Source organism: Populus trichocarpa, chromosome 3 (assembly GCF_000002775.5).
Source record: "Populus trichocarpa isolate Nisqually-1 chromosome 3, P.trichocarpa_v4.1, whole genome shotgun sequence".
Lineage (NCBI taxonomy): Eukaryota > Viridiplantae > Streptophyta > Magnoliopsida > Malpighiales > Salicaceae > Populus > Populus trichocarpa.
This window is the reverse complement of record NC_037287.2, coordinates 14,888,144-14,902,327: the sequence shown is the minus strand read 5'-3', so window position 1 is coordinate 14,902,327 and position 14,184 is coordinate 14,888,144. Positions and strand designations below refer to the sequence as shown.

The following is a 14,184-nucleotide window of genomic DNA, read 5'->3' as shown; positions in this document are numbered from 1 at the left end:
TTTTCCTTCTATTGCAAAGAATTGTCGAGTCTTGATTTTTTATGATGTTATTGAAATTTGTTTTTCAGATTATAATATGCTTTTTTATAAATAAATAAAAACATGTTTTTTTTCAAAAATAAAAAAGTAATGTGCAAGTAAGGAAATGGTGTTTTTATTGAAGAGATATTTTTTTTATCCTTAATTAAAATGATTGAATTTTCTACGATAATTTATTTCAAGTATCTTTAGTTTTATTCAGAAAAAAAATATTTTGTAAAAAAAAACACTCAAATAAGAAAAGGAAAGTTCACATGATAAAATATATTTTTTCTCTCTAATTTAAGTGTTTTATTTCTTACAAATATCTATTTTAATTTCCACACAACTAAATAAAAATAAATTTTTAAAACTATCATGTGACATCATGTAGAAAAAAAACTAGTTCTAGCAAAATATATTTATGTTGCATAACTTAACTGCCTTTAACAAAATATATTTTTGTAATGTGAAAAGGAAATTTCACCTAATAAAATTTATTTTTTTCTCTATAATTTAAGTTGTTCTCTTTCTTACAAATATATATTTTAATTGCAACGTAAATAAGTAAAATTAGATTTTTAAAACTATTTCGTGACATCGCACACAAAAAAACTAGTTTTAGCAAAAGCAACACGCATAAAATCACCCTCTAGAATTGCTTTCAGGCCTCGATAAGAAGAATGCCCAAACTGATCACTTCTCCTAATTCTAAGCTCTTAAATTGGTTAAAGATGTACAAACTGTTTTTGTTCAGATGGGATTGAGAAAAAACTTAGGACAAAAATTGAGTTTTCTATGGGGTGCCGATCGAAGGGTGTGGGCTTGAATATAGACTTTATATTTGAGAGTGATTGTTCCTGAAAAAATAAGTTTACTATAAAAAGAGAAATCCTCTGATATTTAAATTAGTAAGTGTAAAAGGATAAATAATGAAAAAGAAAGATGACAGAAAATTTATGTGTTCTTGAATTGTTGAAGAACTAATTAGTGTAGAATAAGCTGATTGTTCAATCTTCATGTTTACCTAATAATTCAAAATATTTATAAACCTTGATTATATCAGCTTATTTTACAGGATATAAAGACTAATGTTACAGTTATCTCTGAAAAAGTGGAGTTGCATTGCCTCATGATGAATGGAGTTATAGCACAATTGATTAATGAAAAATTGATGCTCGCTGTTAGTTGTAGTGCTCAGCTCTGTTATTAGTGAAGAGATTAATTATTTTTTATAACATAATTAAATACTGAAAAATATTTTAACTTATTTTTTATTACACTACCAAACATCATCAGAAAATAATTTATTTTTTTAAAATTTACTTTAAAAAAAAAAAACTATTTTTCAGCCACCAACCGGCTGCTAGTATTTAGGATGTTGTAATAAAGTTTTGTATATCTTCGTCAACTTATTCTCTGTTTTTTTTTCTCTTGTCTTTCTTGGCTTGGGTTTTTGTGCCACCCTTTCTCCTTCTCTCGCGTTTCTCTTCTACCCTTTGAGTGCATTGCCTTCTATCTTACTCTGCACGAGACATGCAAAAGTCCTATACATTTTGCCCACATTCATGGTCATTTCATAGCTAGGATTTCTAGCCCGTTTGGGCTAGGCCCAAACGGCTATATATATATATCACTGTATCATTACTTTGATTTAAAATATGAGAAACTCGACACTCCCATTCTTGTTTAAGAAGCATATAATGCCCTTAGTGACAGCATAGACATTAGAAACATCCAAAACTTGCCCTAATGGCCTCCTAGAAATCGGTCTCAACCATAGCCTTTCTATAATCCGAGGAAAAAAATATTAAGTGGAAAGCTTTGAATTGTCTGATAAGGATATAATAGAATTGAATTATGTGGAAAGCTTATAGATATATTTATCGATCTATGTGAGATAAATCTAAACCTAAAAAAATATTTGATTGTGTCAAATGATTTATATGATAAAAAAACTTATAATTTTTTATTCAATCATTAAATTACATTTAAATTAAATCAATATATTCTACCAGCTTTATTCTATAGAGAAGCCAACGTGCTCCATAGATTCATTTTAGAAAGACATTTAAATTACACTTAAACGATTTTGTTTTATGATTTTCCTATTTAATATTGAATTTTTAGTTTTAATTTTTTAAAATTATTTTTCTTATAAAAATCTTGATGTTTTTTTCTTTTAAGGTCGGTTTCTGAATTTAAAGGATTTTAATTTTCTTTAAAGAGTTAGACAACCAGAGAATAATTATTAGACAATAAAATAAATGGTTAAGGTTCTATTCTTGTTCAGTTTAACAAAACACGAGGTGGAGATTGAGTTTTATGTGTGGGATCCATCAAAAATTTAAAAAAAACAAAAAAAAATCAGTTTTTATGGTTGAATTTTGTGCATAATTAAATTGTACCTAACCACAATCTTAAACACAAAAACTAAAACAAACACCCTAAACAATCCACCTTTATTATAATTTTCTTTCCTTTTACTCTGTGATTTTAAAAAATAAAAATCATGTCATAAGCCACGATGAGATCTTTGAAAGCATTGTCCAAGGGATGCTGTACTTTTGCCATCTAATACTTCGCTGTCATGCGCTCGCCAGATAATCCAGCAAGTGCGCACATGAACAGACACATATTCTTTTCACAAGGGTGATGAAGACATTACTCCCAAGCCACACACTCCTAGCCGACTGACAATCACGCAGCAAAAGCAACATATCTTCACGTCCATGTCCACATCTAGCACTGCCAAGCTATTAACCAGAGAAAAAAATGTATGCTTCTGGTGTAAATTTAGCTTCCAAAATGCATCTCCAATTCAAATTTTTATTGCATGGACAAGGAACCTTGGTCAAGTAAGTATCCCCTGACTTGATAGTATATTTACCAGATGAAGACTCCTCCCACTTCAAACAATCCTTAATGTTGGCCCATCTAGCTAGGAAGAGGAACTGCTGTAATTATGTCTTCAAAATACTCTGGGTACTGAGTTTGAAGAACTGAAAAATCTCAAGTTTGCTGAGGTGAAAAAAGGTCAGCCACCTTCATGGATTAATCTTGTGGATGAATATCATGCACCAGACGGCTAATAAGAAAACCCCCAGCCCAATGATCAGACCAAGGGAAAACACTACTGCCATCACCAATCCGCCAAGAAAAACGCTCTCAAGAAATGAAAAGCTTTCAAGATGGGCCGTCAGGTTGTGGAGATATGAATAACGTAAGTCTATCTAGCTACATTATCTCCTACAATCATGGAGAGTAATACAGATTGTAGGAGATAATGTAGCTAGATAGACTTACGTTATTCAGTTATTGTTTCCTACTGTAACTATACCTGCACAGTTCCTATAAATACAAACCTCTCCCAGCACAGTTTTCTGTGGCTTTACAATTACTTTAATGGTATCAGAGCAGTATAGGATTAACATCCACCGATCCAATGGCTTCAACTGCTCTCAATTCTTCCCTTTCTCTTCAAACAATGTTTCATATGATCACCATTAAACTTTCTTCTACCAACTATCTTCTCTGGCGAAATCAGATTCTGCCACTCCTAAACTCCCAAAATTTACTTGGCTATATAGATGGATCCCTGCATGAGCCCCCAGAATCCATCCTCTCTGAATCAATCAGTATTCCCAACCCCAAACATACCATCTGGAAATCAGAAGACCAACACCTACTTATACTCCTTCTTTCATCCCTGACCGAGGAAGCCATGGCTGAAGTTCTTGGTCTTTCCACTTCTCATGCAGTATGGACTGCACTTGAATCATCCTTTAGTCATAGATCCAAAATTCATGAAATTCGTCTTAAAGATGAACTGCAACACCTAAAACGAGGATCTCGCAGTGTTACTGAGTACTCTCGTTCCTTTAAAGCACTTTGTGATCAACTTGCTGCCATGGGCTCTCCTGCTGATGACACAGATAAAATTCACTGGTTTCTTCGTGGCCTAGGCTCTGAGTTTGCGAACTTCTCAACCATCCAACTATCCATTTCTCCTCTACCTTCCTTCCGTGATCTTGTCTCAAAGGCTGAAAGTTCTGAAATTTTTCAAAAGTCACTTGAAACACCTGTTCTCCCATCTGCTGCCTTTGCTGTCACTAAAGGCCACTTCAATCAGCAACGCAATGGAGGTTTTCGTAAATTTCGTGGCAGAGGAGGAGGATCCTTCTATCCTGGACATGGCAAGGGACGTGGAAACTCTTATTCACCACGTTGTCAGATCTGTCGCACTGTTGGTCATACAGCTGCAAATTGTCCTGATCGCTATGCAAAGTCTGCTAACTTTGCCAATGTTGCTGAAACTGCCTATTCCTGCTCTTTACCTCACATTGCAGCCGATTGGTATACTGATACTAGAGCTGCTGCACATATGACTCCAGACTCCTCTCAACTGGACAAGGTTGAACCATATAATGGTAAGGATTGTGTAATAGTAGGTAATGGAGCTTTTTTGCCAATTACTCATGTTGGTACTCTTTCCCCAACCCCAAATATTAATCTTTCGGATGTTTTAGTTGTTCCCCAGCTCACCAAAAATTTGTTATCCATTAGCAAATTAACTTCTGATTATCCCTTATCTATTACATTCATTGACACATCGTTTCTCATACAGAATCGCAATACAGGAAAGGTGGTGGCAACCGGTCGTCGTCATAAAGATGGTCTCTATGTACTAGAACATAGTCAATCTGCATTTATTTCTTCCCTTAAAAATAATTCTCTGCGTGCCTCTTACGATGTCTGGCATGCACGTTTATGTCATGTTTCACATTCTATTATTTCCTTATTAAATAAAAAAGGTTATCTTTATGTTACTTCCCTGCGACCTTCTCCCAAACTGTGTGTTGCTTGTCAAAATGCTAAAAGTCACAGACTACCTTTTAATGTCAATGATCAATGTGCCTCTCATGTTTTAAATCTCATTCATTGCGATATATGGGGCCCTGCTCCTGTTACATCTTCATCAAATTTTCGTTATTACATTATATTTGTTGATGATCACTCGCGATTCACCTGGTTTTATCCCATGACATTAAAATCTCAAGCTTTTATGATTTTTAAGCAATTTCAAACTCTTGTTGAGGTTCAGTTCTCCTGCAAAATCAAAACATTCCAAAGCGATGGGGGATCTGAATTTACAAGCAATCAATTCCAATCTCATCTCCATACTTCTGGCATTCGTCACCAAATGTCTTGTCCATACACTCCTTCCCAAAATGGTCGTGCTGAACGTAAACATCGTCACATCACTGAAACTGGTCTAGCATTGTTATTCCATTCTCAGGTTCCTTTATCACATTGGGTTGATGCATTCAGTACTGCTGTCTTTACCATCAATCGGTTGCCCTCACCTATCCTTGACAGTCTTTCTCCCTATGAGACTTTATTTGGTAAGCCACCTGTGTATGCTGAATTCCATCCTTTTGGTTGTCGTGTGTTTCCTTGCTTACGAGATTACGCACCTCATAAATTTGCTCCACGTAGCACTGCTTGTATTTTTCTTGGATATAGCATGTCTCACAGAGGATTTAGATGTCTTGATCCTTCTACACAACGCATTTACATCACCCGTCATGCACGATTTGATGAGCTTAATTTTCCATTTACTAATACATCCTCTTCATGTGATCCCACGTCCCTCATTACTTCCTCTTTTAATGAACTTGTTGTCACAGCTATTCCAACTGCAAAACGGCAAAATTCTTCATCATCTTCTATTGCACCTTCTATATCATCTTGTGTTCCTTGTACCACTGATCTTGCCGATGATTTTGTGCAGCATTTATCCTCTGAACCCACTGCCACAGGTGTCTCTCTAGACGAAACAGTTGCTTCCCCTGCTGTAACAGAAGCCACTTCCGTTGCCCCTCTAACATCACACCAGTCTGCACTTCCCTCTAGAGCTTCTACTAATCTTCATCCGATGATCACTAGAGCTAAGGCTGGTGTCTTCAAGCCCAAACATCCTTCATATGTTACAACCTTGATGCCTTCATCATTGGTCCATGCTTTGATTACTACACAGGAACCACACAGTTTTTCCTCTGCCTCTAAACACCCCGGTTGGGTTGCTGCTATGAATGAAGAACTGGATGCCCTTTCCTCTAATGACACATGGGACTTGGTTCCTCGTCCACTTCACACAAACATTGTTGGTTCAAAGTGGATTTTCCGTGTCAAATATCTAGCTGACGGCACTGTTGATCGTCTCAAAGCACGCCTTGTTGCCAAAGGTTATTCCCAACTTCCAGGTTTGGATTTTCATGACACCTTCAGCCCTGTCGTTAAGGCCTCTACTGTGCGCCATGTACTCTCCCTTGCAGTCTCTTCTCACTGGCCTCTCCACCAGCTAGATGTCAAAAACGCATTCCTAAATGGTTTGCTGAATGAAACTGTCTATATGGAGCAGCCCCAAGGCTATGCTGATCCACGATTTCCTCATCATGTCTGTAAGTTAAAACGGGCACTATATGGCTTGAAGCAAGCCCCTCGGGCTTGGTTTTATCGGTTCAACACTTTTCTGCTTCAAATTGGTTTCAAATGCAGCACTGCAGACCCCTCTCTTTTTGTCTATGCTCGCTCCAACATCATGCTTTACCTCCTGCTCTACGTTGATGACATTGTAGTTACTGGCAACAATATCCCCTTCCTCCAGCATTTCATTCAACAACTTCATCGTGAGTTTGCCACGAAGGACTTAGGCACATTGAATTATTTCCTGGGCTTGGAGGTTTCCTCCTCTGAAAACGGGCTCTTCTTGAGTCAAACAAAATATGCAAATGATATTCTAGCCCGTGCACAGCTTCTAGAATGCAAGCCAATGCCAACTCCCATGGTTGTCTCACAACAATTGTCCAGCGCTGGTGATGCCTTCCATGATCCCACGTTGTTTCGTTCCATGGTGGGTGCTCTGCAATATTTAACTATCACTCGTCCTGATCTAACGTATGCTGTCAATTCTGTAAGCCAGCATATGCAATCTCCTACAGTGCCTCACTTTCAAGCCCTCAAACGCATCCTTCGGTATGTTAAAGGCACTCTTCACTATGGTCTCTCCTTCTCTCCTTCATCATCAACTGGTCTTACTGCCTACTCTGACGCTGATTGGGCCGGTTGCCCTGACACTCGTCGCTCCACCTCCGGCTATGCAATCTTTCTAGGTGACAATCTCATATCATGGAGTGCTAAGAAACAACCCACTGTTTCTCGTTCAAGTTGTGAATCAGAATATCGTGCCTTGGCTCACACTGCTTCTGAAGTTGTCTGGCTAACTCATCTGCTCCGTGATCTCAATGTTCCCTTATCACACCAGCCATTACTACTCTGTGATAACAAAAGTGCATTGTTTCTTACTCTCAATCCAGTCTCACACAAAAGGTCGAAACACATCGCACTTGACTATCACTTCATTCGTGAGCTAGCAGCATCAGGGACCATTCAGCCTAAATTTGTGCCATCCAACATGCAAATTGCTGACATTTTTACAAAGAGTCTGTCTCAGCCACTGTTCACATTCTTTCGCTCCAAGCTTCGTGTTCGTATTAATCCCACACTCAACTTGCGGGGGGATGATAAGGGATGTAATACAGCACGTAACTCTCCATGATTGTAGGAGATAATGTAGCTAGATAGACTTACGTTATTCAGTTATTGTTTCCTACTGTAACTATACTTGCACAGTTCCTATAAATACAAACCTCTCCCAACACAGTTTTCTGTGGCTTTACAATTACTTTCAGATATTAACCTTGGGAGTATACGTTAAAAGATTAGAGACTCTTTTAGTATCTGGCCTCCATCATCTTAACCCAAGGCTTACTATCAGAAACAATATTCAACCAGAAAAGCTTGCCGCCCTCAATCCCGATCCACAACTTCTCAGTTCAACAAGTGAATTCTATAGGTTGATGAATTTTTCATGTAAAACTATTTATCATTTCTCTCTTCTTCTGTTTTTTTGCAAGTGGGGGATATCCTTTTCTTCTTAGCGCTATGTTATGCAGTACTAATATCAACTCAACATTGCTCAAGATTATTCATCAGGTTGATTTCTAAGATAGCCACATACAAACTCATCTCCGACACTTTATTTTAGAGGTTATCAACCTCAATGATATTGACTTTAACATTTCTTCGTTTCTTAAGATTGTCTTTTGTTTGCAATCTTTGACTTGATGTCTAGTATTATTATAGATGAAATACTTGTCATTGAATTTCTTAGCAATGCTTTTTTCATGCTTTTTTTTCTTTATAGCAAGCTTCTTATTTTAGTTTTTATCGTGGTTCCAGCAAGATAATTGCTCTAATTCAACTCAAATCAAGTCCAGCAAGATAATTGCTCTTATCCTTCAACCAGTCTGCAATTTATGTAATCCTGATTTAGAACTACCCTCATCAACCTGGAGAGGATATTGAATTAAAAACAATCCTACATGGAACACATTGAAACACCATCGTTCAGACATAGATTTTGATTTATGATGTTAAACCCAACTAATAGAAGGAGCTACAGTTGAAGGAGAGGCTTGTGAGAAAATCAGTGATACGCAGATTTCCCCGAGCAAGATGGTCTGAATCCTGACAAAGGCGAGATAAGGGATAAGCATAAATGATCCCAATAACTTGTTGAGGAAGGGATCTCCGAAGAGCATTAAGATTCCACTTATGAGAATACAAATCTGCCAAGCATCGCCAATTCGCCATCCTAAAGCTCATAAAAACACTAATGGATAGACTTCCAGATGAAGTAAGCTGAAGAATTAAGACCTGAATACTGGAAATCATTACCTCCCAAGTATTTAGCCTTTAAATTGGATGCCCATAGCTTAGGAGAATGTCAAATCAAGTCCCAACTAAAATTTCCAATTACCGCAATGCTCTGTTGCTGAGCCTGAAGCCCTCCTTCATGCCGAGAACAGGTAATTCAATCCCAGTTTCATAAATGAACACCTCTCTTATCCTGATTAGAGGAGCAAATAAAAGTCCTGACAACTTTATCAATACCATCACAAATTAACTGAGGTAACCATGCAGTTTGCATAGCATAGACGGGAATTGCTGACAGGGTAGTCCACGCTAAAGTAGTTTTACCCGCCAGATTAAGAAGCTTCGCTTTCTAAGAAGACAACTTAGCTGAAATTTTCTCTAACAAATAGTACTCCTACAGTCCTACTGACCTGAGAGTGAATAGGAGGGACACCTGGATACTTCCCCAGATCATTAGTGCAAGATAAATGGCTAATAAAGCGAACCTGATCCCCTTTTTGCCGGGGGGGGGGGGGGGGGGGGGGGTTCATTGCTCTTTCAGAAATAGTAACCACACCATGCTGTTTCCGTGTTTCCGATGCCAAGTGAAAGGAGAGCCCAGAAAGCCAATATCAAGAAGATCACAAGCATCGATACTTTCTGCAAAAATTTCTGCTTTCCGAAAACAAAATCTACCTCCAAGTTTCTCTACAAGACTTGAAACATCATTGAAGTCACCCATAACTAGCCGAGGAAATTGACATGAAGAGGCAATTTCCCTCAGATACTTCCACCAAAGCTCCCTAACCGTAGCGCTTGGACTATCATAAACCACTGGATACAGCCATAGGGGCTCATTCTGAAAGTAGACTATATATTAAAAAAAAAAAACAATGAGAAATAATTGAGTCTATTAACAAAAATACTTCTCTGTTGCCAAAACACCCAAATACCCCCTGAAAAACCATTAGGATCCACATAGTCTACCGAATAATAACCCAGCAACCTCTAATTGTTCCAGACAGGATCCAAAGGCACATGAATCTCCAGAAAAAATAACAAGTGAAGACGGTGACCGCAACATGGATCATGTAACTACGAATATTTATGCATCACTATTACCAGCACTGCGAATATTTCAAGAGAGGTTCTCAAATTAGGAGTATAACTAGACATGGATAATAAACTGAGAAAAGAGTAAGAGCCAGCGCCCAATCAAATTGCATCGAAACCAAACTTAGTTCGAGAACCAACTCCATCCTGCTCAACACTAGAATTTGTGACAAAACTCACTATAGGACCACAAGGACTGCATGCGACCCCTTGCGTTCACAATATCATAATCACCCCTCGAATTATCCACAACACCTGACACCAACAACACTAATGTCTTTATTGGAGGATAGGTTGGGTAGTTTAATTATGTTTGGTTAGTTTATTGGGATAGAAGGAATTTATATTGAAGAAAAAGAAAAGTGTTTCGTTGAATACATAAAATAAATAAATTTTTTATAATAATTTTTTAAAGTACATGAATATGTCCCAAATGTTTTTGTCTTTTCCATACAATAACAAAACACTACTACAATTAAAAATTTTATTATAAAAAATATATTTATTTTATGTTTTATATAAAAGTACATGAATGTCTTTTCCATAATTGTCTTTTGAGGGTGCATAAGAATAGATTTTATAATAAATTTATATACTTTTAAAATTAATAACAATATTTTTATTTTTTTAAGCACAATCGAAGGATGCATATGAATAGATTTCATAATAGTAACAATCAACTAGTGTCCACTAACACCGAGATTTAGTGACTTTTCCAATCTTGTCAAATGGAAACCGCCGACATCAAGATCAAGCTTTTTTATTGTTAAAATATAGTCATTCAACAACTTTTTTTTTTATTTGCCGTAATCTAGTGATTTTCTCTCCCCTCTCTAAAATTCAAGGACTTGAATGTGAATAAAATAAAATCTTAGACCAAACTGTATAATTTTCAAACTAAATAGACCAATAATGAATTTAGAAAAAATGCTTTGACAGCACTTTTTTTAAAAGGGTTTCCATTTTATCAAGAGTTTAATTTTGGTCCTTATATTTTTATTTTTTACAAAAAATAAAATTTAATTATTTTTTTAAATAAAAAATCAACTTAATATCAAGATATTTTTTTGAGATTGTGATAACTCAAAAGAAGTAACATGGTCAAAATTATCAAGTTGAATCACCGATTAACGCAGTGTGGAATGATAAAATTAAAAAAGAAAATCATGATGGTTGAACTGCAAAAAAAAAGGAAATAAAGAACTAAAAAGGAAAAAAATATTTTCTTTTTAAATAAAGGGTTGACATTCCACCTTACTTTTAATTTCGATCCCCTCATTTTTATTTCTTTCTTCTTTGTAAAATTAAGAACCGGATCAATGCTGAGATTTTGTTTAGACCATGAAAACTCAAGAAATAAGCATGAAATAAATCATCAGGCCCAACCAACAATCAACACAATGTAAAATGATAAAATTAAAATAAAAAATTAATGTAAAAATAAAATTTAAAGGTAAAAGAATAAGAGCACTATACAAATCCAAATCCAAAGCGATTTTATTCAGATGCCACAGAGAATTATTGAGAACTCTCTTCTTCTTCTTTCTAAAGGATTAGGTTATATAATTAACTCTTAATAATATATGAGTCGTACACATTATTTTGTAAAATATATAAAAAAATTGGATCTAAAATAATAATAAAAAAAACCTCTATTAATATTATAAAAAAGAATATCATTTACATTATTATAAAAATATCACCAACATAAATAGACAAAAACAAAATCACCAATAAAAATGATTTAAAAGATGTTAAGAAGAAGCTTGTCTTCGAGAAGATATTTGAGATTTCGCTTTAATATTAGCACATACACATTTTACATAAAAATAAACATTAATACTTCCAATCAAAAAATCTGCACCATTGAATCACGAGTCCAACTCTGTTTATAAACATTTAATATTTCCACTTTTAATCCATGTGAAATGTATCTTTCACATGTGTATCCACGCAAAAAATCTACATAAGGTGTTTGTAATTGTACGGTGAAGAATTATTACAAATTTACAATAAGTTATCTTCTATTGTTCTTATTATTTGGGGTGTTGTTTTAGTTATGATAAAGTACAGGTGTATTTTAGCAAAGTGGACTGCTTTATAAATCACATAGGTGAACTGGACTGGTCTTTGCGTTTGTTTGAACCTTGAGTTGAGAGAGAGCAGAAACTTGGTGTTATAGCAATGTCATGCCTTGATTAAACTAATCAGAGCCCAAGTGTCATCTGCGCTGCCGTGTGGCAGTTCTATTACCAAAAAGAAGCAGCTCAACACGAAAATAATAAGCAATTGCAGCGGCGGCGACAACGGCAACGGCAACGACAACGACAACACCAACCACAACAACAACAACTTATCTCAAGTATCTTGTCCTAGTTTTCTAATATTTTGAGTTCAATTCTAAAAGAATTGGACTAAAAAATATGTCTTCTGATCTTTATGCTCTTGATTCCTCTTTCTACCACCAATCAACTCCAGAAATAGTCTCTCCAGATGGTGCTGATCTTTTCTTCTCTGACCCTTTTTCTCCTTTTTGTGACTCATCCATTGATATTCTTCAAGAATCCTCAAACAGCCAAAACAATCAATGCCCACTTGAAAACTCTAACTCTGTAGACAGTTTTAGCCCAAGTATTCTCTCCTCTTCACCTCCAAGTCACCAACTAGAGAATTTGTCACTTTACCAGACAAACCATTTGCAGGCTTTAGCAAATGGTGAAAATCTGGCCAGTGGGTATACTAATTTCCCTGGCTTGGATGCTTTGGAGGTGAAAACCGAGGAATGTCAACTGAGTTTTAAGTCCACTTACAATCAACACTCTTTTATGCCTCATAGTTATAGTAGCGTAGAGAATGTGGCAAAGATGATGCAAAGAAGCTACAGTAGCAATTCTTTTGAAGGCAAGCCTGGCTTTCTCTTTCAACCTCGCTTTGATACTCTCTTGGAGTCTCCAAATTATCAAAGTCAAGCCTTAAGCTCACCTGAAAACAACTTTCTTGCTGGTCAATTGAGGAGGGTTTACAGCACTGGTGATTTACAAGTAAAACCGCTCACTAATCTATTCCAGTCCCCTGTTTTTGCTCTTTTTTGTCCTGTTTTCTCTATCATCAATTGCTAATGGAATACTGTTTTGTCTTTGTTTTAGAATATTAATAGAACAACGCATGCAACAGAGAGGTCCCTTTCAAGTCCTTTAGCTACAGAGAGCTCGTTTATAGAAGAATCAAACTTCAAAGTAGGACGTTATAGTGCTGAAGAAAGGAAGGAGAGAATCTCAAAGTATAGAGCCAAACGTACCCAAAGAAACTTCACCAAGACAATTAAGGTAAGACAGAGTTTGTTTAGTTAGTATTAAACAACCATTTAATTTAATCCAACTGCTATACGCATACTTCAGTAGCAAAGGTAAAACATTATTACTTCTCGAAATGATAATTCGGGTTCGGATTCAGTTTGAGAAAATAGACTGATTCGAGTATAGATCGCCAGTCTAAGCTCGTGCTAGAGACTAGAGAGCAGAGATGAATCAAGTCATGGTCAGAGACACAAAACATAAACTTTTGTCCAATGGAGTATTTAATAATGTATAAACTAAGAATGTTTTGCAGTTTTTTTACATGATTTTTCTGTTTTTATAGTTTGCTCTATTATCAATTAATATTGGTTAATTAATTTTATTTTATTTTCCCTTCATGCTACAAGTACGCCTGCCGCAAAACACTAGCGGACAACAGACCACGTATACGTGGCAGATTCGCACGAAACGACGAAACTGGCGAGATTCCCAAGGTTGCATGCTCTACCAGAGATGAAGACGAAGAGGAGCTATGGGTATTGTTTTTATTTTGTACTTTATGAGTGTAAAAGGCCATTAAGGAAACGCAGAAAATGTATTAAAACTGTGCAATGTTGTTTTGTTTTGAGATTTGTAGTTTGATGGGTTACACGAAGAGGAAGATGAAGGGGCAATTAGAGGATCATCTGGGGGCTTCGTTGACAGTTTTCTTCAGCCTCAGTTTCAGTACTATGGTACTTACTGATTGACAACAATGAAGCTTTTTGCTTCTGGAGAAACTCTTTTCAGTGCTAGGATGTTTAATTATTAGGACCAAACAGCTGTGAGGGGAAAGGTCGTTTTGAACAAAGGAAAGGAAATTCAAAGTGGCTTTTGAAATAAATCATTGTTCAATTAATATGTACACAGGGTGGCTTGATTTGTCAGTAAATTTGTGTTTTCTTTTGCTTTTTGTATATGATGGTCAATAATCAATGACTCTATTTTGACTTTTGCA

The 14,184-nt window shown here is 36.1% G+C and overlaps 1 protein-coding gene across 1 annotated transcript; it reads left to right on the top strand.

Annotated features, from left to right (window-relative positions):
* Nucleotides 1-12,017: 12,017 nt before the first annotated feature.
* On the top strand, nucleotides 12,018-14,184 carry LOC7458191 (uncharacterized). The gene is made up of 4 exons (XM_002304476.4): nucleotides 12,018-12,932; nucleotides 13,038-13,217; nucleotides 13,595-13,723; nucleotides 13,825-14,184. Exons 1-4 carry the CDS (start codon nucleotides 12,315-12,317, stop codon nucleotides 13,930-13,932), a joined length of 1,035 nt encoding a protein of 344 aa, XP_002304512.2. The 5' UTR covers nucleotides 12,018-12,314; the 3' UTR covers nucleotides 13,933-14,184.

Coding starts and splice junctions, on each gene's coding strand:
- LOC7458191 (XM_002304476.4), top strand. CDS start 12,315: ATGTCTTCTGATCTTTATGCTCTTGATTCCTCTTTCTACCACCAATCA. Junction 13,218..13,594: donor ACTTCACCAAGACAATTAAG/GTAAGACAGAGT, acceptor TCATGCTACAAG/TACGCCTGCCGCAAAACACT. Junction 13,724..13,824: donor AAGACGAAGAGGAGCTATGG/GTATTGTTTTTA, acceptor TGAGATTTGTAG/TTTGATGGGTTACACGAAGA.